The sequence below is a fragment of the Anneissia japonica genome, unplaced genomic scaffold (genome assembly GCF_011630105.1).
Source record: "Anneissia japonica isolate Jap-2015-1 unplaced genomic scaffold, ASM1163010v1 scaffold750_len1593409_cov174, whole genome shotgun sequence".
Lineage (NCBI taxonomy): Eukaryota > Metazoa > Echinodermata > Crinoidea > Comatulida > Comatulidae > Anneissia > Anneissia japonica.
Window position 1 is genome coordinate 1,166,399 of NW_022756705.1, and position 27,772 is coordinate 1,194,170.

Here is a 27,772-nt window from a genome sequence, read left to right on the forward strand (position 1 = left end):
AAGAGACTAGTTGGTAGCGGACGACGTTACCTGTATTTATCGTGCTTTCTAATTGGATAGTGGATAAATAATCTTTATTATCTTTACAAAACCAACCAATCAAATGTAGTATATTATCAACACTTAGTAGCGAATAACTGAGCAACACAAAACATTGAGAGCGCGGAGGCACGGCGTTGTTCAATTGTGTAAGTAAAAGGGTCTTTCGATTACTTTTTAACAGTTACATATTTTACTCAATTAAGCTTTGTTATATATTGAATGTATGGTCTCTATTTATATGTCATTTTAATGCTTGAATCATAGAATATAAAACCTATTTTAGGCTAGCCTAGCCTAGCGTCTCTTTCTCCCTTCAGGCGCCTGCTTTTTCCTCCCTACTGAGTGGGCCTAGGCCTAGCTACTCGCACGGGCCAGGCTAGGCTAGTTAGGCTAGGCCTTTTTCAATGAATACAGATCATTTCGGTCGCGCCTGCATTTCGGTCGTGCCCTAGGCCTATTGTTATACATTTCGGTCGCGGTTCACAGCCGCGGTATGGAACGCCGATGATGTACAAGCTAGCTTATTTACAATGTTTTTCGAAAGTAAATTCAGTAGTAGTGTTCTAAATAATGTTATACAAATCATGTCATCAGCTGGACGTTTTTCATTAGAAAGCAATCTACATCATTAAATTGTGCATAAAGAGAAAAAGAGAAAATGGCAATGATAAATATAGAAATCATTATTTAAAAAAAAGTATGTTGCATTGAACACGACACAATATAATACAAAAAAAAATGCAATAATGTAACTTGCTTGTATCTTTTATTTTCTCTCATGTAGTAAATTCATTCATCATCAATTTCATTTTTTATTTAAAATTACTCATCGGCAGTCGCCTTGTTTCGCTAATCAAGGCATACAAAATCTCTCCTAAATATATATAAACCATACCTTTTACCTTTTATTTATTTCTACAAAACACCCGAGGGAGAAGCAATATGTACAGAACAGCGCATTAAAAACCATCAAAGACAATACAATTAAAATGGTGGTAATAATTTATAAATACTATCAAAATCATTAATACATAAAAGATATTTGACACTGTCACATAATATACCTTGATTTAAACAATTATTTTAAAAATACGACTTACAATAAAACATAGATTTAATGAAATAACGATCAGTACAAGAAAATTCATTTAACATGAGAGACAAGAGTACCCTTAATTGAAGACGGTCCATTATTAAACTAGAACTTAAAACTGGAAGCGGAGTTATTCCTAAAGATTGGCGATATATATAAGGTCCAACTGAAAGCATTTTATTAGGTAGGAACCTAAATTAATGAGGTAACAGGAGTGCTCCGACAAAATTTTGATACATACATTAAAATACATGTTTTTACTTTAATTAATTTATAATTTTAAACTAGGTATAAAAAAGTCAATCTTAAACATAAATAAACCCAATTTTAACATATATTGTACATACGTTTTTATTTTAACAATATATAATTTGAAAACCGAAAAATCCAGACTAATCTCAGATAAGAAAGTTTAATATACTCCAAGTATTTATAATTTAGAAGGTATATTTGCAATACTTTTTTTCCTTTATTTTTTTCCTTTATTTTATAAAATAAAATGACTGTTTTCGTCCTTAACAAATGGCAGGCCTAGGCCTATACTGCTTAGGATATCTTATTATACATTTGCGGTTGCGGCTTCGGCGCTCCATACACCGCGACCGAAATGCATAACCAAAATAGTGCGACCGAAATGATCGGATACCTTTTCAATCATATAGTGGGGTAGAATATTATTTTGAGACCATTTTCCAGAAAAAAAATTAATGTTATATGACACTGTATTATGGAGTTATGAATTTTTATATAACATGAGGACAAGAATTCAGCCTTTCTATTCTGTTGGTTAAGCACCACTGACTTGGGTTGTTTGTCATCACTTCGTGGAAAAGGCGTATTAAGTTAAAAATCACATCACCTTATGATTTTTTTCGTGTTGGTAAATCCAACGCATGATGGAATTTTTTGCAGTACAGACAAGACATTATTTATGAATTCGTTGTGAACTGTGAATAATTATTTTTTTTGCGAGGCCTAATAAATAGGCTAGGCCTATAATATTGCTTTAGTGTAAGGCTAGATTTTTTTTATACGACTGCAAATATTGATGATTTCGAATAAAAATACAATTTTATTTTTGGCCAATTATTACGCCTTCTGCTGCCTTGAAATCGCCAAAGCTAAGATATGTATATTTCTTCCTAATTATATATATTTTTGAATCATTTAACCATCCTATTTTACTTTCGCCAATAAAATTTTATTTTTATTTTCTCCTCCGTCTGGATGTTTTGCAAAACTATTTGCTAAATAATAAAACAAAATCTTCCACCCTCCTCCGATCATCTTTAAAAAAATTAAAAATGTCTCGTCTAATAATATAGTATCCCCTTCTGTTTAATATTTTGCAGTAAGTTTCAACACTAATATATTCACAATGCTTGCGACGCCACAAAGGTCTGGTCTTCAGACCACAGGTATGTAACTTACATAAACATTTACATATATGAAGTTTTAAAGAGTATAAAATATAACACAAATTGTTGCAAAACTCCTGTTGTGTGAGTTTTGTGTATGTGCTGCATTATCAGTATCGTTAGAAAAGAAATAAATTAAATTGAGTGACTAAACCATAGAATCAACTTTTATTTTCCCACACTCTGTGGCCTTTTTTGATTGGGGCCCATGGCTTTCCACCGAGAGCCCATTTGTATTACGCCACTGATCAAAGCTTCCCATAAACTTTATCCAATCTATTCTTTATTAATAAACTGCAGCTAGGTTTTAGATGTTAGAATTGACAATGATTTTGATTTTTTTCTGTCTTAGGTAAATCCAGCTTCCAAAGCGAGCTCAAGTCGAAGTTACGTGACCGTAGGAAGCGTGGCTTAGGGGCAGGATTAAGTGACTTCGGTCTCACGGAGGATGATGACGAGGATAACAAAAGTGATAATGATGATGATGATGATGATAGCGATGATACTCTTGGAAACAGCTCAGATGGTACAGTGTGCCAATCATTTGATAATAGCCCATTCTAAATTAGGGTTCGCCCAAAACCAGCACGCACAGTTGGAAACAGCCATTTAAAATATATATAAGTCAGTGGTGATGAGTATCACCTTGAACAGAAAACCAAAACTAATATATGTGTGTTAAGAAAGATCGGCTAAACAGATCTCCCGACCTCTGATCTTAACCTCTCTTTAATATAGCTTCAGTCTTCTAAATGGTTCTACTGTTATAAATCTCGGTCTTTTAATTATTTTTCACTTTAAACATCACATATTACAAAATACTATAATGGATGATCATTCTTTTTAATAGATATTGTTAAGAGGATTTTGAATAATTTCCCATTTTTTAATGATTTGGTTTTGACATGCTTTTTTTTTCCCTAGATCTTCTATCACAATTCAAAACCACTGCGAAGGTTGGGTCTAAAGGAGGATGGCAACCACCTTCAGTGCCCTCACGATCCATGAAGAAACCCTCTCCTGTACCATCTCCAAGGAGTGTTGGCAAACTAAGCGACTCATCCCCAACTCCTTCTCCTCGCTCCAAGTTTGATCCAATTGGTTCCAAGAAGACGGCGAAATCACCAATATCAAACAGGTCATCTGAATCTCCTGATCCACTCCTCAGCTTGCTGAAGAAAGATTCAACAGAGAGAACTAAATCAACTTCAAGCCCAGTACCTAAGCCAAGACCCAGAAAAAAAACGCTAGACTCAACGGATGATGATTCACCTAGGACACCCAGAGAACGTCCAGGAGTTAAAGGAAGGAATACCCCTGACAAAGATGTTAGCATTAATCACAGCAAATCATCTATAAAGGGGAGAAAAAGTCCGAACATTGATGAGTTAATCGGGGTGAAACCAAAATCACGGAGCAACTCGCCAGCTAAAAGCAAGAAGTCATCCGATTTAGACCTGCTCTTAGGTATTAAACCAAAATCGAGATCCAACTCTCCTACCGGTAAGAAATCAAGATCCAATTCTCCCACCGGTAAAAAATCGCGGTCCAATTCGCCGATCGGTAAAAAATTAACCAGTGAGGATCAAAAACATCTCAAAAGATCTCCTACTCCAAGAACTCGGAAATCAACTCCAAGTACAAAATCAGAATCACCGTTTTCGTTTGTGGAGAAAGAAGCAAAAAAGAAAAAATCAGTTCTTGATTCTGATGACAGTGACCAAGAGAAAAAGTTGAAATCCAAGAAGGAATCAAACAGAAAGAGAAGTACAAGATCTTCAGTATCAAGTGTAAAATCTTCTAAAGGATTACTAGACTCCAGCAGTGATGAGGACAATAATACATTTAATAGTAATAAATCCAATGATAAACGGAGAAAGTCTGTGAGCGATGGCAAATACCCAAAAAGAGGTTCTCCATCACCAAAGGATTCAAAGAAAAAAAGTGTATTTGATTCGAGTGACGATGATGATTTTAATAATGTAAAACAGAAGAATAAAAAACAAAAGCAAAAATCAAGATCTCCATCGCCTGGTTCCAGGAGACCAACACCAAAACCAAGAATTAGGTCAGCTTCAACAAGAGGTCAATCTTCTTTTGGAAGAAGTAGCGGGAAAGAAAAATCTGAAGCAGAGACTGATGATAACAGCAAGAAAAAGTCAAGAAGAAAAACAAAATCAAGAAACTCGTCACCAACTACACCAAAGAAAAAAAAGCACACTAAATCTGATTCAGAATTGGATGAAACATCACCTTTTAATTTTCAAACAAAGAAAGGAAAAGGCAAAAAAAATTTACTTGATACTTCTGAATCATCTTCATCAGAAGACGAAAAGACATCGAAAAAGAAGAAAAAACAAACACTGTCGCTACTGGAAGCATTGGAGGATTCAGACCAGAAAAAGAAGAAAAAGAAGAAAGTTCTTAGTGACAGTGATGAAGAAGACCCTAATGATCATTACCCAAAAGGCAGAAGACTAAAGGTCTGCTTAATCCTGTTAAGCCCTGTCCAGACTATCAAATTTTACTTGACATGTGACATGGTCATGACCATATATAGGCACATCATGACTATATATGGGCATACAACAGTTTTTTTGTCAAAGAAAATTTGATAATCTGGACAGAGTTTTATAGTTTAAAATGATTGCCATAGTTCCACACAATAGCCATAAGCTCTGAACACAAAATTTTGGGGGTTTTTATCTTTTAGAGTGGTTATCGCAGTGATTCAGACAGTGAAAACCAGCCTAAAAAGTTCAGAGACCCTGCTTCAGCGAATAGGTAAGTTTTTGTTTCGAATCTTTTCTGTATAGTAGGACAGTGTTTCAAGCTTTTTTATTTGCATTATTATAAAAAAACCTCCATTAAGTAAAATATATATATTTTTCTTATGATAAACAGACGGGCAAGGTCAGCGTCTGGTTCTAGTGGCATTGCTAAGCCAAAGGCACAACGAGCACCGACAGGAGCAACACTTAGTTTGAATTCAAGTCTAAACTCAAGTTTTGGATCTGGACTAGGAGACTCGCTTAATGCGAGTGATGCCACGTCTATACGACAAGCCATCTATGAGGAGTGGAGGATTAGGAAAGATGGAGAGACTCAAGCAAGGCTAAAGGAAAAGAAAAAACAAGAGAATGAGGCAAAGAAGAAAAAAATGGAGGTAAGAGGAATGCATAGGTTTGCAGATCATCATTTAGACTTTTTTTGGATGGATGGATTAACCCACGAAGTTCAGCGAGGTCCTTCTGGTGGTGATTGGGCAGTACACCGGAAGACAATCCCCTATTCTTTTCCAAATAGTGTACTGCGTTCTTTAACATGCTCACTTGAAAAATGGTGTGCTATTGTAACTTGCATTTCAGCCTCCAGCTAAAACATGGCCAAGCAGGCCCCTTAATGAGCATGTAAATAGACATCTAAAATGTCAGGTACAGATGGAGGCTATTCTCCCTACCCCACTATGACCTAACGCAGCACCCAGGGTAATAGGAGCGAAAAAAGCCATAACCAGGGCCTCTTCATTACACCACTGTGTTTCCTGTTGAATGAACTCGCAGGCTCCTTGAATGTTGAGGCCAGCATATTTAACTGTTTATGTTAGTGTTGAACTGGTATTTGTATAGTTACTATATTATAACTTGTTGATTTAGGATGAAAAAGACAAAAAATTAGAGGCTCTGTCGACCTACAGAGCCTGGAACGAGAAGAAACAAGAGCAGCTTAAGAAGGATAAAAAGAAGAAAGATGCAGAAATGAAAGAAAAGAGAGAAAAGGAAACTGAAGAATTGGCAGAAAAGAGGATCATGGCTAAAAAGGTATCAAACGTGTAGTGAACAATCAATCTATTTATCTTCATCCATCCTATTAGAATTATCTTTGAGAGTTCAACATGTTCCCTTTCCCCTCATGCAGGTGCTAATAAGGCTATTATACCATTTGGGGAAATGAGCTTAGAATCAGAACATGATTTTGATTGAAAACTAGAATGATAAACAAAATGTTGTTGCAATTAACAGACACATAAATAATACTCTTCCCATGTTCTTTGCATACAGTAGATGCTTTAAATACCTGGCCCAGGAATTATCAATATCAGTTTAGCAAATGTCTTAAGTCAAGAAAGTTAGGATGTCCCTAAGAAAATAGCCATCTTAGCAAAGTCATAGCTTAAAAATCGTCTTAGGTGGTGCATGCGTACAGTCGACTCTTTAATTTTAAGCATTTTTTAAGCTAAAGAAATATTGAGAAATCTGACTTAAGGCGAATTTAAGCTGATTTCTAGTTGATAAATCCGGCCCCTGGATTATAATATTAGTCCAATAAAGTATATTTTGGTGAGACTTTCTCTACTCCCTGGGGAGTATCACTGGTCATTGCTGCTTGTACATGCACGACACATACATTCAATGCCATACCATACTACCAGGTACCCATTTATACACCTGGGTTGAGTTCATAGAAACTGCTCACTTCTAGTTTACTACTGCTCTACAATAATTCATTTAATACTGATTCCGAATACTGATTTTAATTGATTCAATCAATTCCAGACATTTGAAGCATGGAAAGGCACAAAGGATGAAATACTGAAAGAAAAGCAGAAAAAGAAACAAAAGAGTGAAAGGGAAGAGCTAGAGTCAACAATAAAACAGAAAGAAGATAAACAAAAGGATGCTTCTAGCGCTTTCAAAAAATGGTAAAGTTTTACTGACTTAAGTATGGCTACATTTGGGAAGGAGGCATTGGTGACCTTGATGATGATGAAAATGTTAACAATAATGTTGATAATATTCTTTATTGAGGATAATATTAATGATTTTGAGGTTGAGAATAATGATATTAATAATTTTTAAAATATTTTGTATACAAAAATAGTTATAATATTAAGAATATTATTAAATAAATTTTATTTATGTATATATTTTTTAATTTATTGTCAATATCTCAGGAAATCTCAGAAGGATGAAAAGATACATACACAAAAGAAATCAATGAAAAAACAAGAAAAGGACAAACAGAAACAAGAAATAGACTTGAAAATCAAAAGAGAAAAAGAAGCGAGCAGTTCATATGAAAAATGGCAGGAAGAACTCGACAGAAGGAAAAAATCTGAGAAAGAAAGGTTAAAGAATTCTAAGCCAATTTCAAGTATGCCATTCCGACCAAGCAGTTGTACAGTATCAACAACACCGCATTCTTTAAGTTACTAAAACCACCAATTTCTGACCAATTATCTCAAACCGCAAGGAATAAGCGCTATAGGAATACCAAGTAACCCTTCTGATGAAATAGTGTTAGAATTTAGCAATTAGCGATACTGGTGACACTTTTGTTATCTCGTTTAAATTGACCTTTAGAATCATACTTCATAAAACTAAAAATGAATTTGACTTGACGGGTACAGTACCAGTTGCTGGTGGTGCACTCTTTGCCCACAGGCTAGGCATTCTCTCATCCAGCAACTGTTCAATCTGACAAGTCCAGCCTAAAGTGTCTGCAGACAAGAATGTTAATATAAGAGAGCATTGCTTCAGCAGCCACTGTTGGCTACTTTTCCCATGATCCAATGCATTCTAGTCCAAGCATACAGTATGATCCCTTCAAGCGTAGTTAGCTTCCGGGCCTGCAGACTATGTACAACCACCTTAAAAAATTCTTGAAAATATTAACTGCTGGCAAACAGGTTGATTTTTTGTCTTCTTTTGAAAGTGTTCCAACAGTTGAAGGTCCCAAAAAATATGACAGTTTAGTGGTTTTAAAGGAATATTTGATCAATTTTAGAGTATACTTGTATTAATATGTAGAAAATACATATATGATAGAAATAGATTTCTGGGGCATTAGGCATGAATCCTCTGTGTGCTGCACATTTTACATTAAATTTTATCAGAATTATGTTCAGTTCATTGTGTGTGCCAGATAACTAAACTAATAATTTTATTATTTTTAGAAAGTATGTAAAATTCATTAATCTTTTGTGCAATATATATTAACGTAGACATGCCACTGCTTACTTGATCTGCGTTATACTTTAGTCGGTTTTAATTATTCTTGTTCGAAATCAAGACCTGTCGAGGAAATTCAACTCCCATTTAAAAGCTTCTGTTTAATCCTGTTTCCATTTTATTACTGTACCACAATTGGTATGCATGATTGACGGCAATAAAGCCTAGGCTTAGTAAAAAGAAAAATGCTGTCCAACAGACCTTGATTTTCAGTTGTAACTGATACACAATTTTTTTTTGTGGCTTTAATACAAGTATTTTAAATTGGCTGATAAATTTGAACAGGGAAAATACAATACTGTAGTCTTGATATTTTCTGCATTATGGAAAACATTCATCTTGATAATTAACTTTTTGAAATAAAATATGTCCTATTGATTTTGATAGTTTGTATTGTTTAGATTTATGGAATCATCTACCACGTAAAATCGGACATCAACAATTGCTTTTGTACAGTATTGTGTTCTTGATATAAAGCAATCTACAATAATATACGGTATTCGATCTTTGAAATAGAATCCTCTCTTGGAACAATGTAAACTAAAAACACTTTATTTGACTAGTTTACTTTTATTTTGATCTGGTAATAGACAAATCATACATGGGAATGGAATATAAGATTGAACAAAAGCATACAAGCCTAAAAGCAATAATACGTTTGAATATAAACATTCAAGACAAAATTAAAAACAAGTATGGAATCTAAGTTGCGATGTGAAAGCAATAAATGATATCAAGTGGTTTTGATCACAAGCTGGCATAATTGGCATAATTAAGTTTGAGACGAGACACCATTCATCCTATGTTTTTTATCCTTGGCTTTATTAAATCTACATAATGCTTGCTGTGTTTTTACGATATGATTTGTAGTGTCTAATTTCAAATGATAAACATCTGATGATTAATATCATTGACAGTTATTTTTAATGAAAAGTTGATGACAATAATACAGTACTGTATTTGTATTATTTATTAACAAAGTGAACACTTCAAGCCATAAAATATTTTTGATAAAACTGAATAACTTCTGAGTACAGTACATGCAAACACAAACAAATGACAAAAAATGGAATCAAGGTGAATATGCCAATTTCAAAATACAGTAATGGCCTAAGCACAGTGGTATATCTTGGGGAGGGTGGTAAGAAAAAGCTTGTCCCTCCATGAACTTCCTTATTGGAAATGTTTGTGAAAAAAAATCACCTCATATGCTCCACTTACTTAATCATCAAGCCCCCCCCCCCCCTCACCCCCCCCTTCAGCCATCTATTTCAAAACTCCCAGACACACCACTGCCTAAACATAGGTATCAATTACAAGTAGTACTTAAAGTGCTCTAAAAAAAAGGTCCACAGAAAGCAGCACTACAGTAGTCCAAGTTGTTAAATTAAAACGTCTTACATTTTTCTCTAGCTTCTAATCTATATCGTGCCTTACCTAATCTACATCGATCACAAAGTCTGGATAATATTTATTCATTTTCATTTCTTTGACTTCATTTTTGCTACCACATTACAACATTAGCCTAATTACAACATATTTAGTAACATTGATGAAGGTACATAGATATAGTAAATCAATGTTAAAAGATAACAAATAGGCATATATGATGGAAAAGCATTAAACAATAGGCATCATTATAAATACATTATTTGTTTTTCTCTCAAATGAAATAATCTATTGATAAAATATATAATTACTGATAAAATAGAGCATATAAACACCAACATTTTTGCACAAAATTTCTGTCAAACTTCTATCATCTCAAACAAATATATGCAAATAGACTTAAAGTCCAATAAAACAACTGGAAATTTGTTTCCCTCTGGCAATACAAAGACACAAAGCATTTTACAATTAAAATACAATTCACAAAAAAATGTTTAAAATGTCATGCTGAAAACAATATTTTTGTAAAATGCAACAAACAGTATTGATGAATCTAATTATACAGTGGATTGAATGTCCTTTGGATCATCTACACTCCCTTTTAAAATATTTAAATTCTACTGAATAAAACAGAAATATTTTTTTACGATTCTCCCTCTAATTAAAAACCTCTCAAATTAAAGACCACTTTTCTGTAGCTTCAATGAATGCCTATCTTATTACAAAAATATTTCTAACTAAAGATCAAAGCTGCTAAAGAAAATTACAGGTATCACCCTATTCCAAAGGTGATCTGTACTTAGAGGGAAACTTCTGAATTGATAGATGTCTTTTCCATGCTTTACCCGTTATATTAAGCTTTTGCTACAAGTTTTTTTGTTGTATGCCTTTTTGGTTTTTGCTCCTTAATTTTGATATCTGTAACATATATCAATGTTGTTTGCTTTTGTATTTCAGTATTCCCATTTCAAATTCTAGACATTTATTTATTTTTACTGTATCTGTAATTTATTAAACCAGGATAACATATTTAATGAGGAAAAAACATATTTTTATTAAAAGTAGTCCTCCTAGACAAAATTTATAACAATTGCGACTAAAATGTATAGGAAATATCAGAAAGAATATAAATACAGTAGTATGATTAAAGTGACTTCAATATACAACTACAGCAATAACTCAATAGTGTGCATACATCTGCCCTGTGCCTAAATACTAAACAATATGCAGGCTGTGTATGATGGGTGATTCAATTACTTTATTGTCAATGTTTTAATTGTTTTTAATCATTTTTATTGCTGTTGTCATTTTCATGTTGTTTCAACAAGTATCTTATTTGTAAACTTTCGAATTTGGTCAAATAAATGAATGAATGGAAATTGTAGCCGTCTATTTAATTGTTGACATTCGGCAACCATTGACATTTTAATCAGCATTAGTAAACATACCGTTACAAGAGTAAAATTACATTGATCTTGCTAATAGGTGCAGCATTGTCTCTTGTTGAACGTTCCTGGTTAGCAAATCTTGGAGAGTGTTATTGACTTCCAGTTATTTGATTCCTTTGGCTGCCAACTCTTCCCGCACACGTCTCAAGTAAGTCGGATCAGGATAACCGTAATTATTCCTAATGATAAGGATATCAAAGCACATAAATGATTAAATTGATTCACAAATATAGGTAATGTCTGTATATGATATACACCCACATCAACTTTACATTATAATAGTGATAATAATATAGCAGTTATACTGTAGTGCATAATGCACATCAAGGCCTTTATGTGCTTCACTTATTACTCCAGTCACTGGATACCAAACACCTATGGAACACATCAGGTAACTTGAAGAGAATTAAATAATAATACTGTATTATAGTTAATATTAAATGGCACATTGTCGCTCAGGCCTATCAGATACCAGGGCAGATCCAGAGATGTTCGAAAAAGGGGGGGGGGGGGATTGAGATAACACCACCATAGGGAGTCCTGGGCATGCCTCACGAAATTTTAGTTTTTGTTTTCTAGATGCCCGAAAATAACCTCTGAGGCGGCAATTTTTTCTTTTTCTTTCTTTTTATTAACTTTACAAAAGGAGGGGGTTTTCCCCCTAAATCCGCCCCTGGATATCCACTAATACTGCTGGGTAGAGAGGGACAACCCCTCAATGGCTATGAGTCTGCCATATAGTCCACAAAAAAAAAATTACTTACGGTCCACCAGAGACACTTGTCTTGTGATGAATGTCATTCCAAGTCACACTATCAGAAGCACCTGTTGTTACTGATGTTCCAATTGTGAAGATGAGTCGAGCATCAAATGCTTTCCTCAGAAGGCTTGCAACATATCTCCCGTCCCTGTTATCTGGAAGGTAAGCTTTACGCCATGTTCCATAATATGCTTTTCCTGGATGTGGATGCTCATGCTAGAAAGAAATGCACAAATTTATAAAAACAAAACATTGTTTTAAGCAATTGCTGTATTTAACCTTGATATTTTTCTATTACTATATAAATTATTACTTTCTAAGTAAACAGGAGTATATCAAAATGCTTATTCCAATGAACATTAAACAAGTTAGTTACAGAGAAATTAATAATTTTCTGATTTTCATTTGGGTGTTTTTTCATGAAATTGTTTTGCAATTTTTAAAACTGTATGCAATAAAAGTCCTATAGACTGAAAATGTTCAATGTCCTCAGAATAACTGCACCAAGACTAGACTTTTTCATTTGAAATTTATAATTACATAAAGGAGTTACAATACCGTTTGTATTCCAGAAGGAATATCATAAGTAATCTCAATATATCCACACCCTGTATAACCAGGTAAGCTAAAGTTAGAACAGTAAAGTGTTTTCATAGATCCTCTTGGTTGGTTTCCTATCAATGCACCAAGCACCTTGCCACAAATTGGACAAACTGGTTTCATGCTTAAGGCTTTCTCAATACAATTTCTACAAAACTTGTGCCCACACGGAAGCCGTTTCATTGTTGTTGTCAGTTTATCAAAACAAATAGGGCATTTCTCCTCCTCATCCATTGCAACAGAACCAGCTGTATGAGTTGCTGCATTGTTTGTACTGGTAAATGGCTGCCAGGCTCTGTTACTTGTTTGCTCCTGTATGTTATTTCTCTTATTTTGTTCATCATAAGAAGGAACTTCAAATTTTGAACCATCTCTGACCTTAGACATCTGATCTTTACTGTGAGTATTCTGATGGACTGCAGTCTGGGTAAAATCAATCCTCTCCTTATGTACAGTCTGTGTAGAATACAAATTGCGACTAAATGTTTCAGCTCTGGGTAGTGTAGAGGTGGCCAATCTACTCTGCAATGAACGGACATTAGTGGTTTGACAAGACTGCCCCCAATTTTCAACACAATATTTTTTAAACATATCTTGGATTGCAGTTGTTGCTTCAACATCAATATTCACAAGACAAATTGTTTTGAGATTCTGACATTTCTCACTTTGAACTGACTGGCAAATGGATTCACACAGCAGTTTTGCACATTCTTCTTTGTTTCCACCAAATACTCCCGAGCTAATCAATGGAACTGCAATGGATGTAGCTTCAAGTATTTCATCTGCATATTCTAGACAATTCAAGAATGTCTTCTTCAGCAAGCTCTGAAAGTTAGGGTTTTTCCCATATCTTGGTCCAACAGCATGTAATACATATTTTGCTTTCAGATTGTACCCATTAGTGTGTAAGGCCTCTGACACATTCAAGGCATGTCGTCGTTTTTTAAGTAACCTTTGACCTTCTTCATGGATACGTCTACCAGCTTTCATAGCAATGGCTTTTGCAACACCACTTCCATGCTGAAGTTCCCCATTGGCAGCATTGACAATGACATCAACATTTTCATTAGTGATATCACCATGTCTTATGATGACTTTTACCCCGCCTATTGTGTACTCCACATCAGTAAGGAGTAAGCCAGCATCATCTTGAAGACTTCTTTCAAATGTAGTGATTTCACATAACATTTTGAAGTCTTTGATTGCTAGTTCCACATTGTCCTCACTTCCAATGAACACATACTCCTTTGGTAAGATCAAAACATCAGCATGTTTTCTTGTTATTTTGTTTTCAGCTTTCTGAGCCTCAACACGCTGAACATCTTCCACTTGAAGCTGTTTGATTATGGGATGTATTTTTTGATACAGATCTCTAAATCTTTCTTCAGCAACCTTCCTGTCTGTATCATCTCCAGGTTTGTTGGACTGAACTGCCAATTCATTTTTATCTGGCATCCATGTGATAGTGACATCATGGCTGCTCTCTATTTCTTTTACCTTATCCTTGTGACAATTCTTAAAGAACTGATAAACCAAGAAATCTGGTCTATCAACTTGCTGGGAATCTGCACTTCCAGCCTGCTTGCTTTTGCCAGCCATTCTTTTGAGATCATCATGAGGAATGTTGGAGTTATCTTCACCAGTTACTTTGAGGAGGTAACTGCTTAATAATCCTTTTATTCTATCAGACACATGCTTATATACTCTGCATATATCCTCTTCTTCATCTAACATCAGTTTCTGCCCATCTTTTAGAAATCTTCCTTTCACGTCAATGGCACTAAATATGTGATCCTTTAGAGTTGGTTCAAGTTGAACAACAGCTTCACCAAGCTCCAATATGAATGTCTTCATTTGCTGACATACCTGTCAATATAATTCATGAGAATATATTTATTTTAATGCTGTATTCTTAAAATAGGAGAAAATATCATTTTGATAATACTAACAGAATTCCAAATAATTAAGCTGTGTAAATTTATAGATATACTTTTATATAGTGTGTAGAGGATATATGCGGTATAGATAGTGTTGTTATCCTCAATATCATTATCCTTGCCATTCTCATCATTCCTATAATCACCTTCATCATTTTTTGTCATTGTCACTACCACATCCATAAATTTGCATACCACCACCACCTCCAAAGCTAATGATGAATCATTTTAATTTGTATAAGGAACAAACAAAAACTTACTTTTAAAGGGTAGATCTTGAGATTTTGTCCTTTACCATCAGATATAATCTGGGCCTTTATCAAAGAACTTGCAACTATTATGTAAAAATAAATTAAAAAAAGAAACAATTATAAATATGGGTAATTAAAAAATATATAGTACAAATATTGGAAAGCTGCTTAGAAGGGGTGGATTCTCCTTTTTTTCTAATAAACTGATCAATAATCAGTCAACCAAAAAATGATCAATTGGTAAAAAGTCAAAAGAATCAATCAGTTAAATAAATTACCTGTACTTCTCTGGGGCCAGTTTTTTGCAATGCAAATAATATTTTTATAATCTATTTTTAAACATATCATAAAAAATAGATCTTTTATGTAAACTGATTTTCTCCTAATCCTCCACCCCTCCTGCCTTTATCAGAAACTTGTATGCAAAAATGTAAAGTCTGTTATGGTTAAAAACAACTGAAAATTCAATTCCATATTTAAATTGCTAAATTTAAGTTAATTAACATTTAAAATTTGAATGAGAAAAATAATTTCTATCAATTAACATAAATTTAAAACAACATCTTTGCTGTATATTATTACATACACCCTTAAGTTGGCTGGCAATCAAAAAGGTCTTTTGTAGAAAATGTCTGTAAATACAGTAGTAACATTTTTTTCATCTGTTAATAGCTTATTGGACACATGTAAATGAGCTACTGTATTCAGCTCTTTCATTAAATGATTAAGTTTTTTCCCATTTTTTGGCAAAAAATATATCTTTTGTATCTAATTTTTTTCATTAAGGTTTATTGTTGGTTTCAAATTCTTTACCTTCTGTTTTAGTGAATACTGCCACTGCTGTGTTGGTTGATTTTCCAAATGGATATAAAATCTTCTCAACATCACCACCCCCATTTTTCTGTCTGGTCAGAATTATTTCTAATTTATCTTTGGTTTGCTCCTCACTTTCATGCTCTTCAAATCCTTTTACAATCACACCCTGGGATATACTGAATGTTTCCTTTAGATAGAAATCAAAAGCAAAATTATGCATTGCCCTATCCACAAAAAATTAACATACTCACTAGGCCTAGTGCACACCACTGCAATTTGTCTATTTTTGGGTTGTCTTCATTATCTAATGAACAATATCTTTCTTTTAAAACACTTCCAATGTAATTACTTATTTCTACACAAAGTGAAAGCATATGACATTTGAAGAGAGATTACTTGACAAGGCAGTACTAGAAAAAGATTAAATAGATTATACTGTCAGTATATCCACTCAATCTTTTGTTGTTCTAGTAGTTGCTGCCGTTATTTCTACTTTTTATCACACTTGAAAGTAAATTATTTTCTTTTTAAATCAATTTCCTAATTTGTGGAAAAGAATTTTCAAAGTTGCTGATGGATTACTTCACTTACTTTTTCGAAAGGATATATCCCAAGACTCTGTCCTTTACCATCAGACATTTTCTTGGCTTTTATCAAAGACCTTGCAACTATAAAATTAGAAAAAGTATTTTTATACGCACATTGTTAAAACTGAAGGTTATAAAAAGGTAATCAAAAACATCAGACTTGGGAAATGCCACCCTACCACCTAATATTTAGCTGACCGAGGATAAATTTATTAAATGTTTGGAAGACATGAATTAAAAATTAAGTTCAGTTGGCAAGAAACTTTGAAAAAATAGACTTTTGAGTTGGTATTTTTAGGCCAACTTCTTTGGTACTCCACACTTCATTCTCAAATTTGTTGAATTTTGTCTACGTTTGTTCAAAAATTATAGCACTGCATGACATCCCTACTTGCTCATTCCAAGCTATGCAATTAGATATTAAGTTCAATAAATCAAATTTTTCCAATTTGTAGTCAATTTCTCTCCATGTAGTTACTGGTTTGTCAGGAGTTTTCAAAATTTTATTGAGCTGTGTGTGAAATAATCTGAAGACATACTGTACTTGCCACTTCAGTATTTTTTGTTAAAATTTTTAGACATTAATATTAGTGTGTTTATACAGAGTCATTCTTTCACAATTATCAAGGATAGAAACAATAGATTTGTTCTTCTTGCATATATACTGTATTTGGCATCTAAATTGGCCGATTCAATTCTTTACACCCCTGCCCCCTCTGCCCTGAAAAGGCATGTATATTAACAAGAATTCTGACTACCAATTTAGATGATGATTTATTAGTATCATCAGAAAGTATCACAAAATATTCCATCAATCTGAACATTTTTTTACCATTTGTATCATAAAAAATTGCCAGTGCTTTGCTGGTAGAATTTCCAAACGGATATACAATCTGCTTAACATCACCACCCCCATTCCTCTGTTTGGTTAGAAAAATCTCCAATTTATCTTTTGTTGTCTCTTGATTTTCATGCTCTTCAAATCCTTTCACAATTACACACTGAGAGTTGCTGAATGTTCCCTGTAGATACAAATAAGAAAATGGTAGTTGAAGGAAGAATACTATAAAGTAAAGGTAAAATCTGTTGTTATACTTGTTGCTGCTCTTGATATTTTTAATTTGCATTGCTTTATCTACTAAACAAAGAGCAAGAAACTACCACTTTATAGACCAGTCTAATTTGTCTATTTTTTATTAGAAGTCCGTGGTGACTTCATCACTTATATTTGCACTGAATTTTCCTATTCCCGACTGACCAATCATCAATATAGTGCCTCCAATTGTTTGTGTCTTGTGTGCAAAAAAGTTGAAAGCTGGCGTGATTTTGCTACAGTACTATGCGATGGAATATTTTGTTGCTAAGCCCAGCTATAAACGCACACAGCAAACCTAACAAATTTCGCTCTACAGTGTGGTTAACACGAATGAAGCCTAGACCGTCCTAAGCATGGCCTAGAAAGACACAATGGTTATGAGATAACAAGGTGATCGACTTATAAAAGAATTGAAAAAATAATTCATAATAATGTTTACAATACATTTTAATCTATTAATCTAATGTCTGCCAGATGGTTAGGCCTACCTAATAACCCCTAATTAACTTCAGTAGGCTAACCACAATCAATTTATTCATCTTTTTTTTCGTATAGCCAAGTATCACGAAGAGGCTTTGCAAATAGTGTCAGTGCGTATACTACTGTACTTTAATAAATCATTCTAATTTGCACAGCTACTGTAATGCACACGCACTGTCATTACTCAGTTTCATTTCATTTATTATTTGCTGGCAATAAACTTAAAGTAAACTGAATTACTACCAAGAGGCTCTGCAAACAAAAACAAGACAACAAACATACATATGAATATAGCAAGCTAAAATAGAAATATGATAAAATACAGAAAAACTTTATAATTAAAAAAATGCAATCAACACTCTTTATACAGTACTCTTTAAATATGATATTATTACATTTAAAGGGGACCGCAAGTACTATGGATTTATGATTTAGCAACCGCTCTACGACCAGCAGTTAAAGGGTCAGCATCATGCTTAAAAAAGGCCAGTTTTTCAATATAGATAATGTATACCTTAAAGATGTATTGTCCCTTGCTAATGTCAAAAAATCATAAAAAATAAGTTTGAAATAAACTTGCTCATTTTGCAATAACATACAAATTGTTAACTTGTACATAGAAATTATTGAATTTAAAAAATGTGTACCCTGATTTTTAAAGGAAATCTTTGGCGGGCCTGAGTTGCCACGCGGGACTGGGGTTGAATACCGGGGGCTTAGGCAATTTACATACTTGCACAGATAGATTAAAGAAATTACATAAAACGGTAGCTAATTCAGTCTTGTACTGTTTAAAAAATGGGGAGTAAAGCATCCGGATCAGGAGACTTAGATGCATTAAGCTGTGACAAAGCATAGTAAACCTCAGAAATTTCAAAAGGTTTGAATTCCATATTAGTTCCAAGATCAATACACAATTCTTTTTTCAGATCACTGATCATCACAATAATTATAGAAATTTTTGGCAAATTGTTCATTGAACAAAGTTGCAATATCTTTTGCATTTGTAACTATATTGTTTTATTTTAAAACTGATAATTTCAGAGTCTTGTATAATTGATCTTATGTATTAGTCCAAAATTGCTTTAAATTGGTAGAAGCATTATTGAAAATATTAAGTAAATATTCACAATGACTAGTGTATATTGTCTTTATTTCTTAGATCCTTTAAATTTTTGATATAGTTTCCTTCCTTTGCACACATTTGTTTAAATGCCTGAGTAATTCATGGAAAAGATTAAGATTTTTTTTAAATTGGTACTGATTCAAGCAAGGTTTAACAAAAGCAATTAAAATCGCTGTAGCTCAGACTAGTTAATCCATCCTTAGAGAAACAGCAATATTAAATAGAAGATATAATATATAATAAAAATTTATAATTTAGGAAAAAAAACAGAAGAAATTTAAAAATGAGACTTAATCATTATTGCAAAAAAAAAATTAATTTAAAATTATAAGAATAAACAGAAAAAAAAATACACAAACAAATTTAAAAAAAAACAAAAAAAAAAACCCCAAAAAACCAAAAATAAAATCAATATATATAGGCCTACACAAAGTATATATATATATATATATATATATATATATATATACATAAATACACAAAGACACACACATACATACACCCACACATACAGTACATACTTATACACACACACCCAAATATAAATAAATTAATTAGATAATGGTTTTGTAATGTTCTTTCAATTTTACAGTAAATACATTGAGATATTGTCCAGTACTACAGAGGCTTTGAGAGTATTTGGTAGGTTTGACCACAACCGCTGGAACTCGTTGATGGTGCAGTATTTTCGCACCTCAGTACGTGCGTAGTGGTGTTAAAAGTTAGCAAGTCAGTGTATCTTGGATATTACCATTGTGTTTGATAGAATGGAATTGCATTGTATGTATCCAGATAAGGGAGCCTCGCAAAATAAAGCAACACGTATACGAGTGGACCACCTGATGCGATTAAAGGCAGTTTAATCCCATAGTTGGCCACGTGTTGGGATTATTTTCCTGGGCTACTCCACTTCGTAGTGGGGAATTGATAACAGGCTTAGTGTAAAAACCCAATTAACACAAACAAAAACGTCTCATATAAAAATAAACTCTATTGGAAGTAACGCAAGCTCACGTTATATTTCTGAGAATTACATTAATAATTTATCGAGATTATCGTCACCGTTACGATCAAAACCAACAGACAGCAGAAATATAAAACTAGGAGAGGCCTAAGACATAGATATTATACCTCCATGGATAGGCCTAGGCTTTGGCTTACTCAGAAAAATTACGGAGTAAAATTAAAAATCAAAAACAGGCAATTTTTATGAATTTTTGTTAGGCCTAATATCTTTTTTACAGTATAGTCTTTAAAATTATCATTTCTTATATCGTTTTAGTATTAATTAAGATTATTAAATTAAACTGTCTAGGACGACAGACAGATATCGGTCTACAGCAGTAGGCCTACTTTCGAGCATGAACGTAGATAGGGTACACTTCCTTCAGTGTTAGCGAAATACAAAAAAAAATATTGAACTTCATATTAGTACCTTTATCTGATATAAATGTGAGCAGTTGTCCTAGGCCTATATGTTATCTATTTTAATATTGATTAATCTGGAACTTTGGTGGAACATTATATCCATGTAACGAGAAACGTTTCAAAAAAAGCAAAAACAATTTTCTCCAGCTAGCAGTTACATGCACTGTTCTCACCCCTTTCTACCGATGAAACACATGTTTTGATGCGGCACAAACCTAGACTATTCTATTTCAATGCTGATTAATCTCGAAGTTTAGTGTAAAAGAATATATTTATTATATATGATTACAAGGCTCTTTAAAAGGTGTATTGTACAGTATACTGTAAAATATTGTTTTCTCCGTGTTTTCTCTAGATTGCTGTTCAATGTATTGCTTTCACCCCTTTTCAAACAGCGAAGCATATGTTTTGTTGCGTCGTTGATTAACCATGGACTCTACTATTCCATATGGGTTATTAATTTTATAATAATTTTTCAAAATAATTTAACTTAAAATGTATAATCATTAAATCGTTTTTAAACGCTTGAATGTACCAAATGACTATGTTATTTTACTACAGGGATTTTAATTTCATTTATAAAATGCACTGGTAATGTATAAAAGTAGTTTTCAATTGTTGATACTACTATTTGTAGTCCTATTCATAATAAAGTACAGTGACCGCCAATAAATATTCAACATATACGATGAATATCAGAATTTAGTGCAGTAGGCTAAGCTAGGGTGGCATTATTTTTTCCCCATTTATTTTCATTCATTCTCTGTAGGTCATTTTGAAAACAGACAAGCGACTGTTGTACACACACACAATAGATCTTGATCACTAATCAGGCCTATGTTCATGTAATAAACTGTTTACGCTAATTCTTTAATTTATGTTCTACTGAATGAGCTGTTCTTGTTTGATTTTTAATTTCTGTTTGTCACTTCCTTGTTGTCTTTATTGTAATTAATTTATTTGTATCGTACCAAATCCATTTTCAAATATATATAACAAATATAAAATATAATTGAAAATGAGACATATAGAAAATAATAAATACAAGATTTAATTGCACACAAAAATTCAGAGACTGATATTTTCTTAGTTTATTCTATGCTTTTCCATGGTAACGTCGAGTCGTTATCACTGGGCGCCGTACAAAGGGTACGGCTGTGCATAACTCGGCCCGCAGCAAGATCAATGACCCTTAATAGTCAATTTCCATAGCAGCAGAACCGTGGGACTGTTCATATAAATAGTTCTAGAAGAAGCAGGTACTGGCATTAAATTGCGTTTATCTTGTCACTACGAGTTTATTCCTCCATGCTCATGGCAACAACATGAGTTTGGCCTGGTTATAACACCGGGCGGCGTACAAAGGGTTTGAGCTATGCATAACTCGGCCGGCAGCAAGATCAATGACACATACACTTTGATTCAGTCTGTATTTCCATAGCAGCAGAGCGTGGGAATGTTCCTATGAATAGTTCTAGAAAAAGCAATATACTGGCATTAAATTACGTTTATCCCGTCAATATCCATGGCAAAAACATGTGTTTGGCCTGATTATAATACAGTATAAAAGTGTATAGGAAATTTCAGTGGGCTTCGAGTCTTGGTATTAGACATTTCGGTTTTAAATTTTACAGAATAGCTCAATAACAAATGACAGGATATATTATTAAAATTAATTCATAATAACGAGTGAAACTTATGACAAAACATAGGAAAGAGACTTGTCGATAAATTACAGTACATCAAAATCACGAGATAAACCGACGCAAACAAGTACAACAAAAATGTCGGAAAACGAACCCTAATTCGCAAAATGGAATTTTCCAACATTTTTGATCAGTATCTTGAACCACTCGTTGGCAACGCAAAGAGATTATAATCCCCAACCACGCGTTGTAGACGGCTATACGCGTTGCTTTATTTTGCAAGGCTCCCTTATTTAATGGTGAATAATATAGTGTTTTGTTTCCTTCTGTTTTCAAGAGTGGTCATATAGAGACACCTTAATCTTTCATCATATGCCATTTCCAGCCTTTTTTGGTGAAGGCACATCCGTGTAGCTTTTCTGTTTACTCTTTCTATTTTTAAAGACAGATTTTCAGTATATGGATTCCATGAGGGTAAACCATACTCTAATACCGGTAGCACAACTGTTGTATACAAGGAACACAGGGCTTTAGTTGAACAATGACCAGCGACTTGCCATAAGAATCCCAAAAGCCTTGATGCTTTGTTCACAACTATATTTACATATTCATTCCATTTCAAATCGTCGGTTATTGTTAATGCAAGATACTTATATGAAGTGACTACGAAGAGGTTTGATCCACCCATATGATATGTTGGTAGTGCATGTTTCTTCTTCGAAGAACGTGTAATGTGCATCACCTTTGATTTCCCTGTATTGAAGTGCATATTATTCACAATGCTCCAATTTTTTAACTTGTCAAGATCATGTTGTAGATTTAACTCGTAATGTAATGAGTAGATGTAATGAGTAGATGGGCTTATAAATTAAAGTGTCATCTGCAAAGAGCAGGGTCTTAGATTGAATATCAAAAGCTATATCTTTTATAAACAGGTTGAATAATAAGGGTCCCAATACACTACCTTGAGGAACGCCTGAAGTTACATTAGACCACGAAGATGATGCCCCTTGAAATATTACTCGCTGTTTTCTAGATGTTAAAAAAGACTGAATCCACTGCCAAATTTGACCAGTAATGTTGTATTTTAGGGTCAGTTTTTGTAGTAGTTTGTCATGAGGTAGCAGGTCAAAAGCCTTACCAAGAAAATCAAATCGATTCGTGGGGTGACTGCTCATCTAAAGTTTTAGCCCAGTCAAGAACGGCATTTGTAAGTTGTGTGGTACAGGATTTCTTGCTGACAAAGCCATGTTGATTGTCATTTCTTAGGTTGTAGGTATCTACTGTAAATGTTGGTTGATTTCGTCCGAGATGAGACGTTCTGAAATCTTGCATGCAACATGTGTTAGCTCAATAGGTCTATAGTTCTTGATGTCTGTTCGTGATCCAGATTTGTAAATAGGTGTTAGGTTTGCAAGTTTCCATTGACTAGGAAGGTTTCCGGTGTCAAGTGTAGCTTTCATTACCTTCAAGAGTGGAGGAGAAATGGCGTGTAGCAAGCTTTAGGATACGTGGAGATAGGCCATCAGGTCCAGCTGCTTTGTTAGGTTTAAGTTTAGAGAGTACTGTTGCGAGTTTATTGACATCAAGATGAATTTCAGAGAGTACTGGAATCGGTAGATCACAGGTTGGAGGAGTGTCGGGTATTGTTTCGGATTCAGCATTAATAGAATCAAAATATTGATTAAATAATTCAGCAATTTGTACCGGTTCATGAACAGATTCCCCAGCATAGTTGAATGTTGATGGGCACTTTTGATTTTTTCTTGTCTCTGACAAAGGACCAAAAGCTGCGCTTATTGTCTTGTTTGGCAAATAGGTTGTTCACATAATCATTGTAAGCCTTCTTTGACAGGTTCTTTACTTCATTGCGGACTTTTTTGTAATCTCCCATGATTCATTGTTTCCTAGTCTTTTTGCTTTCCTAAACAGTTTTTGCTTCTTATTTATGACTTTTTTGATGTCTTTGTTAATTCATGGTGAACGGTGTTTGCAGCGCTTTCTTATTTTTGGGATGCTATTGTGTATCGCTGCTTCGATTAGGACCATAAACCCTTCCCACGAATTTTCAGCATCATTTTCATCCATGAAGGCACACCAGGGTGCTAAGTGTAGAAGAGTTTGAAGGTGCTGCAAGTCAACTTTCCTGTACTGAAGGTATGAACGAAAAATCGAAGGCTGTGGAATTGGATGTCTTAGCTTAATAGTAAATGAGACTGCATGGTGGTTGCTGAGCACCGGTGATGATACAACATTAATTTGTTTATAGTTTTCTGGACGATTTGTGAAGATGAGATCAATTGTTGTACCTACAGTATTAATAAGTTATGTGTTGAAGGATGAGTGTTTTCGGTTACTACTTGAGTCAAGTCAAGTTTGTTCATCAATACCATAATGAGTTCTTAAGGTTATAATCTCTAGAATCTCCAGTCGATATTGAAGTCGCCAAGCAACATGAAGCAGTTGTAATCAGTGATTGATGTTTGAAATTTATCACACATTTCTTGAAACTTGTCAAAAAATGAACTTCCAGAGTTACTGTAGGTGGTCGATAAATCAGTGATATAAGCATCTTCATATTTTTGATATTCAATGAAAACGTTAGTAGTTCAAGATCAGATTTAAAGTCATCAATATAAATAGAGAAAGTGTCTCCTTCGCAAGGATCATAACCCCTCCTCCAATTATTTTATCAGTAGGTCTGTCAAGTCACAATGATGAAAATCCAGGAATAGTGTGCAATAGATCTGTGTCATTCTGAGAAAACCAAGTTTCTGTTATGAATATCATATCCAGATTTGTGCTTTCAATGTTAGCAATTAATTCAGTTTGTTTGTTTCTAATGCTTCTAGCATTAAACATAACACATTTTAGTTCATTTCTCTGATTACCGGGCATTTTGCGATGGTTAAGTTCATCCAGTCTTGACAATAATCCAATCAATAATAGAAATATAGTAGCATTAATGGAATGTCTGATTGACATATCTGCTACGAGTTAGGACATTAAAGGCATCAATAAGGTGTAGGCTAGGTTGCAAACTGAGCCACTTGAAAGCAATTTATCCACTACAGTTTCCTGTTACTATTGTTGGTCCAAGCTTGAAACAAAAGGCTGGTTATCTTGGTTAGCCCTACTGAATAGACAGTTGATATTAAGACAAAGGATGGCTTGGGCTCCTGAAGCACCGATGCATTTACTTGCTTAGTAAGCCTAGAAAAACTCCAGAAAAACGATGCCAAATTCTGAAAAATGTTGTCCTTTTTAATTCCAAATCCAACAAATTCAAGTCAGCTACATGAAATTCTTTGCAATGGTATAAGATTGAAATGATTAATCTGAAACAGTTGTCAGGGTAAATTTTCGCTTCAATACGCATCAATAACCTAATTAGTATTTCCAGAAATGTTATTCCATATCTTAATCACATCATCCTTTTTTTCCATTTGCAGTCAAATAACAGGAATTATTAAAAACAATGGGTTTATGAAACAAAATGAAAAGGAAGAAGACACTTGCCCGAAAAGATTCAATACAAAAAAATCTTGTGTTGGGCATGCAGGCCTTAACATAAAATTACAAGAGCACACAGAGATGCAAAAAACAATCAAACAAACAAACCAACACACAACACAAACACATAAAAGCAAGACAGCAAAAGACGCTTCCAAAGAGCAGCAAAGCGAGTCACGATCAAATTAATTTTAGTATTGCAAAAAACAAGGCGATTCCTGAGTTTTTTGGTAAAAGACCTCATGGAAACTGAGTTTAAAATTGGGGATGGTTAAAATTATTCCAGAGTATAGGACCGGTGTCTCTAATATTGTGTTGAAAATAGTTGTTGTGAGTAGGTATGTGAATATCATTTCTGGATCGAGTACGATAATTGTGAATGGAGTGACTGAGGGTAAACATATTACTTAGATGTTTGGGGAGAAAGGAATTAATGGCAGTGTATAAGAAAGTACCTTTTTGATTATGGTTAGTATCAGAGAGTTTAAGAAGGTTTAAATTAGAAAATAAGGGAGAGGAATGAGACCGTGGTGGAGCACCAAATATAATTCTAATAGCTTTTTTTTTGGAGAATTTGAAGTCTGTTAATATTGGATAAATAAGTATTACCCCAAACAATGTTGTAGCTCAAATAAGGAAGGATTGGGGAGCAATAATTACAAAGAATATTAGGGGGGTAGAAATGTGGATAATCTAAAAATAATACCAAGGCTTTTTGAAACTTTGTTCCTATTTTGTTGATATGTTTTTTTCCATGTAAGGCCACTGTCAAGATGTATCCTAAGAACTTAGCTGACTGAACAGAGGGTATGTCATAGTTGTCGAGAAAAAAATTAAAAGTGGTGGTATCAATACATTTCAACTTCTGTGGGGTCCCAAACAGGATGAAGTTACATTTATTATGGTTAATTGAAAGTTTATTAGCAGCAAAGTATTGTGACATGGGAATCAGATTGGAGTTGACAGTATCAAATAATGATCAGAATAAAAAACAGTGGTGTCATCAGCATAAAGAAAGAAATTAAGTTAGAGGATTGATGGATATCATTGATGCACAAAATAAAAAGGAGGAGGACACAGTGAAGAACCTTGAGCAACTCTGCAAGTGATTGGTCTGTAACTGGATATAGAGGTAGAATATTTTGTTGGAGAGGTAACTTTTGAAAAGGGTAAGTGCGGGGCCGCGAATGCCATAATGGAATAATTTAAATAAAAGAATATTGTGATCAATTTTGTCAAAGGCCTCGGAAAGATCTATAAAAAGTCTGATTGCAAGATGGCGATTTTCAAATCCAAATTTTGTTTGTTAGATCAATAAGGGCCATGAAGGTACTATGTCCTTTTCTGAAACCGAACTGCTATTTGTAAAGTATATCATATTTAGAAATAAATGAGAAAATTTGATTGTAAATTACCTTTTCCAAGGCCTTCGAAAAAATTGATAGAATTGAAATGGGACGATACCTAGAAAGGTCAGATTTGATGCCCAATTTGTAAACAGGGGTGACGCACGCTAACTTCATCCTGCCTGGGAATACTCCATTAGTTAAGGCAATGTTAAATATATGACATAATGGATGAGAGATGAGATTAGCAATATATTTGATGGCTTTAGTATGGAAGTCATCAATACCTGGGGATTTGTTGGTTTTAAAAGAGGCAAGTATTTTAATCACTTCAGCCTCATCAAATGGGAGATGTGTATAAGAGACAGTTTGTATACTACCCTGATCATGAATCGACCAATAGGAACTAATGAAACAACCCTCATGAATAATAACAATACCCCTAAATGCCTGCATACCGGCACTCAACCTTATGCAGTGACGGTGTGCATTGCTGATAGTTGTTGGAACAATGTTCGATCTCTTGCCTGTAATAGTAGTGCAATTACAGACAATGTTGCAATTTTAATTCTTTGCTACCTTCTTAGTTATTATACGAGGCTTATTCGAGAAGGAGTGGTACGTGTTATGATATGCTTCCTTTTTTTCTCTCTCTTTGATCAAAGCTTATTATGCACGGACAAGATCGGCTTACATTGGTCTATAGTAGTAGTACCAGTATTAAGTCTAGCTGTATATTATAAAAGGACTATAGGCCTACCATGGTGTTTTACACGGTGTATGCC

General features: G+C 33.9%; 3 protein-coding genes across 3 annotated transcripts in view; 1 reads left to right on the top strand and 2 right to left on the bottom strand.

Moving 5' to 3' along the window:
• The first annotated feature begins 66 nt into the window (after nt 1-66).
• LOC117124327 (nucleolar protein dao-5-like) lies at nt 67-8,948 on the top strand. Its single transcript, XM_033270532.1, has 9 exons — nt 67-188; nt 2,488-2,553; nt 2,906-3,079; nt 3,478-5,036; nt 5,267-5,337; nt 5,458-5,719; nt 6,210-6,374; nt 7,110-7,255; nt 7,508-8,948. Exons 2-9 carry the CDS (start codon nt 2,514-2,516, stop codon nt 7,767-7,769), a joined length of 2,679 nt encoding a protein of 892 aa, XP_033126423.1. The 5' UTR covers nt 67-188; nt 2,488-2,513; the 3' UTR covers nt 7,770-8,948.
• Nucleotides 8,949-9,118: 170 nt separating this feature from the next.
• LOC117124335 lies at nt 9,119-24,022 on the bottom strand. Its single transcript, XM_033270543.1, has 8 exons — nt 23,906-24,022; nt 17,185-17,374; nt 16,357-16,433; nt 15,763-15,952; nt 14,959-15,032; nt 12,720-14,627; nt 12,166-12,377; nt 9,119-11,580 (listed from the first exon to the last, which is right to left on the bottom strand). The coding sequence occupies exons 1-8, from the start codon at nt 24,020-24,022 to the stop codon at nt 11,505-11,507; spliced, it is 2,844 nt and encodes a 947-aa protein (XP_033126434.1). The 3' UTR covers nt 9,119-11,504.
• Nucleotides 24,023-24,102: 80 nt separating this feature from the next.
• LOC117124336 (uncharacterized protein PFB0145c-like) overlaps nt 24,103-27,772 on the bottom strand; it is a 43,613-nt gene continuing 39,943 nt past the window's right edge. The window contains exon 13 of the mRNA XM_033270544.1: nt 24,103-24,279. Coding sequence (XP_033126435.1) covers nt 24,103-24,279 — 177 coding nt within the window. The remainder of the gene's footprint in view (nt 24,280-27,772) is intronic.

What these genes read in the sequence shown, in the direction of transcription:
- LOC117124327 (XM_033270532.1), top strand. Translation starts at nt 2,514, where the DNA reads ATGCTTGCGACGCCACAAAGGTCTGGTCTTCAGACCACAG. An exon ending in GTCTGGTCTTCAGACCACAG is followed by an intron (nt 2,554 to 2,905) that starts GTATGTAACTTA and finishes TTTCTGTCTTAG; the next exon opens with GTAAATCCAGCTTCCAAAGC. An exon ending in GACCCTGCTTCAGCGAATAG is followed by an intron (nt 5,338 to 5,457) that starts GTAAGTTTTTGT and finishes TATGATAAACAG; the next exon opens with ACGGGCAAGGTCAGCGTCTG.
- LOC117124335 (XM_033270543.1), bottom strand. Translation starts at nt 24,022, where the DNA reads ATGGGAGATTACAAAAAAGTCCGCAATGAAGTAAAGAACCTGTCAAAG. An exon ending in AGTATTCACTAAAACAGAAG is followed by an intron (nt 15,033 to 15,762) that starts GTAAAGAATTTG and finishes TTTACATAATAG; the next exon opens with TTGCAAGTTCTTTGATAAAG. An exon ending in ACAAGTGTCTCTGGTGGACC is followed by an intron (nt 11,581 to 12,165) that starts GTAAGTAATTTT and finishes CCTTATCATTAG; the next exon opens with GAATAATTACGGTTATCCTG.